General features: G+C 40.6%; 1 protein-coding gene across 1 annotated transcript; it reads left to right on the top strand.

The window, feature by feature from the left end:
* The first annotated feature begins 2,487 nt into the window (after nt 1-2,487).
* LOC136438851 (ras-related protein Rab-6B-like) lies at nt 2,488-6,269 on the top strand. The gene is made up of 2 exons (XM_066433858.1): nt 2,488-3,267; nt 5,457-6,269. Exons 1-2 carry the CDS (start codon nt 3,019-3,021, stop codon nt 5,907-5,909), a joined length of 702 nt encoding a protein of 233 aa, XP_066289955.1. The 5' UTR covers nt 2,488-3,018; the 3' UTR covers nt 5,910-6,269.
* The last annotated feature ends 26 nt before the right edge of the window (nt 6,270-6,295 follow it).

Genomic DNA, 6,295 nt, shown 5'->3' with positions numbered 1-6,295 from the left:
TCAATCATTCAGGGCGACAAAACACTCATCATTTGCGATTAAAAGTTGTTAAAACACCCTAATAGTACATATTTGAATCACATCATACGTTGATTGGAAGGATAAAATATATTGATAATTTTCATATGGTTTACATATTTGCTGTAAATTCAAATAAAACTATGATGATCTAGAAAAAGGGACAATTGTTGTTTCGTCGCCCTGTGATCATATGTACTTGGGAACAGGGGCTGTGATCATATTGTCGGACTGTCACATTTTTATGAAGATTTCTCGACAATAGAAGCGATACAGAACGGCAAATCTATCATCCGCTGGTTCTAGAAACTCTTAGAATCGCAGCAGAATATAATTTTTATCGTGCTGTGGACGACTAGCGAACTGCCAGTGCGAACTCAAAAACCGGGGGACCAAGCAGCAAGGGCGTCATCAGCCAACATGTTCCAGTTTGTGGTAGCTACACTTTGAACTTCAAATGATTTGATCGCCATGCATGGTTATGTCAAATGATAAAATAGCCAGACTTTGTACCATACGTGGCATGCGTATGATGTGCTCTAGATTTCATGCCAATGACGTCATTTTACAGCTTTTTATTCAAGGATTTCTATGCAGCATGCAGAACCGGAAGTTCCTCTACTAACGAGTAACTTAAATGAATTTAACATATCTGCAAGTGTTCTGAATGGTTGCATCTTAATCTTATGATTATACAAAGGCACTAAGACTTCGATTAATGCTTTTATTATCACTTTCAGGTTGGATTTGCCTCTGGAGCAGTACTAGGGGTCTACATAGCACAGAACTATGAGGTAGGTCACTGTAAATGTCGATGTCAAACGCATCACACATTTACGTTTAGATGACGTCACAGTTCAGCACAGATGGTCGGTTTACGACTGGGTGTCGGCGGAGAGGTTGACCTTTTAGTCATTGGTGACGTCATAGCTGCACCTATGGGTGTGTCAACCCTTTTGAAATATTTTGAAAAGCATTTATCAAGTGCCATCTAAAAAAATATCCGACTTTGATAAAAGATGTCCAGAAATCCCATGGCTTTATTTCATAAAAGTAATAGATTATAGTTTTACAAAAAACAGTCTGAATCAATGTCTTCAAGTACGTATTACAACCATAATTGTACTAAAATTCTTGAACAAAGTAAATACATGTACAGGTTGAAAAATTGTCCTAAGGACTGCAACCCTTTCCAGTAGCACGTTACTATGGCGGATGGTACCCAGGCTACAGGTATAGAGGCAGGGTCATTGGACCATGTATGCTATATGGTATGCAAATCATATATGGAAGTACGCTTGTATCAAGTGATAGATGTATGCTGTCTTATAACATGACTCAATTTCAGTATCTGATATTTCCTCCATTTAATTCCACAGGTTCCAAACGTGTCTAAAATGTTTGGGGATGCCAAGAGCAAGATTTCAACGCTGGAAAAGAAGAAGGATGACTGACAGCTCATAAAAACTCTTAAGAAGTGTTGCATCTATGGAAACATTTGCAGTCCATATGTTGAACTCAGCATTGAGAGCTTTAAAATCAGGGTACTGCTAAGTGTGACATAGAAATTCTCCAACTGCAGCATGTTGTCTTTTTTGTTAAATCATGCTTTGATACAAAGTTCCTGTCATTGGTGTTTACTGTGTACCATTGTCTACGCATAATGTTGCAGAAAGGACTTTTGAAACAAGACAGTATTTGTATTTGGGGAGAAATGTACCAAAACGCACATGGGAGTATTTTGGTTCAAGTTGATCAAGTAGGTTGAAGAGTGTTTGGTGGCTAATGAGATCTCTGTCTGACTGTATCACAATGTAAACCTTTGGTCTCAAGAAAATGGTGTTGCACCAAAGTTGCTACAATATGTAGTCAGAAGCTACAGCATGGTAGACTATGGTGACATTAGATAAGCTAATACAACTTGAAGATTTGTACAGCTGCTGTCCTCAACAGAATGAAGAGAAACTGAAAATCAAGAAGTTATTTACATCAATATTTATTGACCAAGCAATATGCTGTGGATAAAAGTTAAGATATGGAAGAATACAAGATATTGATATAAGTTATTCGGACACAAAAAGAAAAACTAGTACTGTAAGATTCTAATATGATGCTCGTTTTTGGCTGTCATGACTACAGATGATGTAAACATTTTCCGTGTTAATTACTGATCAGTTGGTTTGACATGTCAGCCATGTTTGACTACTAGTGTCCCATTGTGATTTGCGAACTTATTTTTGTCATCAATCAAATATTTCCATCATGGTCATCATGTATATCTGTTGTGCTGTGAACTTCTTAGGAGGGGTGAACAATACAATGCAACTTCTGGGAAGGTGCTTTGGGTATGTGATGTTTGTTCTTAATTGTCGACTCCACATAATTAACCTTTTAGCACACAAAGTAGCCATCTGGCAACCGATTCTCTATTGGTTAAAGGGCCAGACAGCAGGGAGAAGGTTGCAAGTTACGTCTTGCAGTATCGACTTTTGTCGTTAGGAGGCGCACGTCCCTGGCCTCTCTGAGACTGCTCTCATGACATCATGTTGCTGTATGATAATATTGATATATCGGTAGGTCACTATGGGATGAAAGTCCATTTTAAATGTAAACAGAGATAATGTTTGCACTATAAGTAGAGCAGGACTATGTATTCAACGGTTGCACGCGGCTTCAGTACATAGTACTGCCTTTCTGACTCAACTACGCGCCAAAAGTGTGGTGGCATCTCGGAGGCAGGTATTGAATTTACGGTCAGGTTTGGTACTGTTTTCAATTCCTGTAATTTCCTGAAAAATCCTGGGTCAAACAAGAAGAATTTGGAACAGGAAAACTGTAGTCAGAAGCCGTTATACCGAATACTTCAGAGTCAAACGTCCACCATAGTGGTCGGAACGCTGGCTTTCATTTCCGTCAAGCACGGATCGAGACACAGCCTGGAGCGCTTATATTCAATTTACTGGTGAGGTGAGGTAAAAACCCAAGCGTTAAATATACATCATGTCACGTCACAGCGAAACCGAAATCACTATGTCGAACGACCTGGCGGACCACCACAGCTCCAGCTTCTACAGGATGAGCGCCCTGTCCAGACGGTCCTTCAAAGTCATCCTCCTGGGGGACTCCGGCGTGGGGAAGTCGTCTCTGTTCGCCCGGTTTAACGGCGACAGTTTCGCCGAGGCCACCTTCGCAACACTGCAGGTGGGGAGCTGCAGGAGGACGTTCAGATTCGGAGACCGAGAAATTGTGGTAAGTAGTTATGATATGATACTAGTAATCTATGCATCATTTGAAGCCAGGTCTCATTGTTCTGTTTTAGCTGTAGGTCATTCCAGTGGTGAGAAAAAACGGAGGCCATAACATATGGACACTTACGTCATTTATATGCAATGCACTAGAATGGAACATTGCGTTGTACAGTGTTGGTATATCAACATGCCGAAATGAAATGGCGGCGAACGTAAATAATGAATTAATGAACGATATCGGACAATCTTAAGGGGCAGAATATAGCCACAGCACTATCTTCCAAAATATCAAAATTGTCCGTTGCATCCTTGATTGTACTCAGAATATACTATGGAGAAGCTTCATAGACGCAACAAAATGAGAACATATATAGGATAGGATATATACATATATATATATATGGTATGTATGGGGCTTTCAAAATTCAGCCACACATGTCTAGACGCGTGATAAGGAGCCGTAAAGTGATAAGGATACTGAAATATCACTACGGTGGTCTATGGAATGCTACAACCGAAACTGGAAGCAAGCCAATAATATTTGACATTCTCAGAAAGAATATCATGTTGCCATATTCGTTCATTGCATTGATTTGGTGGCAGTGATGCTTTCAAATTTCTTAAAGGTTGTCGACCCACAGTATCATTTTTGCAATGAAAATTGACCCGATCGATGCAAATCAAATTCTATCATTGATTATGCGGAAGGGTCACTGTCATGGTGGCGTTGATACTGACATGACCCGTCGACGTCGTAAATTTGCATCATGAGCAGTATAGTAGGAGGAAACAGGATGATATATTTGGCAGTTTGGGATGCCGTTCTGGTATAACTATTCAAGCTCACAACTTATCAGCTACATCAGCCTACATGTATACAACATATTACTGATCATATGCTGTAAGTTATGTTAAATATCCGAGCAGCTCTTCCGGTCGTAAAATCTATGTTTCTGTCAGCAAAGACAGTGTCTATCATCTTCAAGCAGATCTACCCGTGGCTCATTCATTCAATGGGCCACCGGTAGATCTGCTTGAATATTCGGGAAGTACGTCCAATGAACAAAGAACATTTGAATATGTTTACCTCTGGGTTGAATGACCCAAGTATGAGGAACTCCCCGCGGGCACGAAACGCGTATTATGTACCTTCGTTTGGAATCAGATATTCAGAAGCGTATTATCTTTATAAACTAGCAAAATAAAGGCATCCATCGTAATGAAAAAGCTTCTAAAGAGTATGGTACTGAAACTGCACATTGAGTAGTTAAGTAATCTAAGAAGAAGAGGGCCCCAAAACACAGAGTAGGACGTCTTCGGGTAAAGAGGAAGCTGCTAACAATAGCCGGGTGACTAATTATTTGGTCTCTCATGAATCGTGACTGCACGCCTGTTGCCTGTTGAAGAATGTTGCTTTTCTAATATTTGTTGTTACCACATGTGACATGTGACATGCCGGGAGGCGTCAGTAATGACTTTATGTAGCTGTGGTTTGCCAAGAGTTTAGGTCTTGGGGGAGAACCCGTTCAAGTTGCATATGGAGTGGGGTGGAAGAGGGCACACAGACCGTTTGTTACACGTGTGTACATATACTAACATTATATGCAATTCAAACGGTCGGATATCGAAATGGCCGCAAGGGTATGATAGTGTTGTTGCTGGAAAGGACCAAACAGCGGAAGCAAGCTAGTCAGTGGTGGGTTACTTCAGATTTGGAGTGTAGATTCCACACAATGCAAAAGTAACGTTGTTAACAGGTGGGATAAAAAGGCGTTCTGATATGATTACAGAGCCCACCAAGGTCAGCTGCCGGCTTCAGTGATTCGTCTAGTCAACAATTAAAATACCAAAAGCATTTCGTCATAAACGAGAGTCTACTATGTAGCTACCAGGGTTCACAAGCCTGTATGGAATGTCCACATTTTCAAACAAACAAACAAACAAGCAAACAAACAAACAAACAAAAATAATCAACCACATGCACACAGAAACATCACCAAAATTCGATTGTAACTTTATAAGCCGCGACTATAACATAATGGCTGTGAGCAATGAAAATAAAAACTTTATTGAAACTTTCTGCCCCAATGATAGTCTTACAACTACTAGTATCCTAGACATCCATAGATATAACCAAGCCTCCTTGATATAACATAGTGTGTTTTGACAACTATTGTTTGGTGTTCACAGCTAGAGTTGTGGGACACTGCCGGGACAGAACGCATGTTGTCCCTGACAGAGAACTACTATCACCACGCCTCTGCCGCCATTTTCCTCTACGACGTGAACGACCAAGCCACCTTCCTCGGTGTCCAGTCCACCTGGGTCCCGTCCATCCGCCGACGCGACCCGTCGATGACCACTTTCCTCGTGGGAAACAAGACTGATAAAGCTTCAACGTCTTACGCCTACGAAAACGTTACCTTAGACGAAGCGAGAAGATATGAAAGTTCCATCCATGATCTACAAGTTGCGGGAAATGTCCAAGTTTCTGTGAAAACTGAAGAGGGGGTGCAGGAATTGTTTGAGTCCGTAGCAGAGGCCTTGTGCGGCGATGGGAAGGCCGAGGAAAAGAAATCAGACGAAGTCATCACGCTAAAACCGAAAAACAAACAGAGACTGTGGGACAAGTGTAAATGTTGACCAGACATTTTATGATCTAACATGTACGGTACATTGGATACAAGACGCTTGATATGAAGAGTGGTTTTGTAAAAATGTTGCTTTCTTATAGTTTTGGCACCTGTAAAACAGTTTTTAACTTCATCGTACTGCAGTGCGATGTGTTAGTAGGACCCAGAAAGCTTTCTGCTGTCTAAATTGGGTTAAAGCAATACACGTTCTAGTTGGGTTAGAAATTGCCCTGAAATGTATTGAAACGCATGTAAATCATTGCCACAAAGCTGAAAGCATATAGTTGTATAATATATATTTGATAATTGCTCTTGATATACAGTATAACAACGGTCTGTGTAACTTTCTTAAAAGTTGTACCTAAACTGAGCCACGGCCGACACGTAATTATTAAT

Source organism: Branchiostoma lanceolatum, chromosome 7 (assembly GCF_035083965.1).
Source record: "Branchiostoma lanceolatum isolate klBraLanc5 chromosome 7, klBraLanc5.hap2, whole genome shotgun sequence".
In the NCBI taxonomy this organism is placed as follows: domain Eukaryota; kingdom Metazoa; phylum Chordata; class Leptocardii; order Amphioxiformes; family Branchiostomatidae; genus Branchiostoma; species Branchiostoma lanceolatum.
Note: the sequence above shows the minus strand (reverse complement) of the source record. Positions and strands in the feature narration are given on the sequence as shown.

Excerpts from the sequence above, each read along its gene's own strand:
- LOC136438851 (XM_066433858.1), top strand. The coding sequence starts at position 3,019 with ATGTCACGTCACAGCGAAACCGAAATCACTATGTCGAACGACCTGGCG. Across the intron at positions 3,268-5,456 it reads TCGGAGACCGAGAAATTGTG|CTAGAGTTGTGGGACACTGC; the intron begins GTAAGTAGTTAT and ends TGGTGTTCACAG.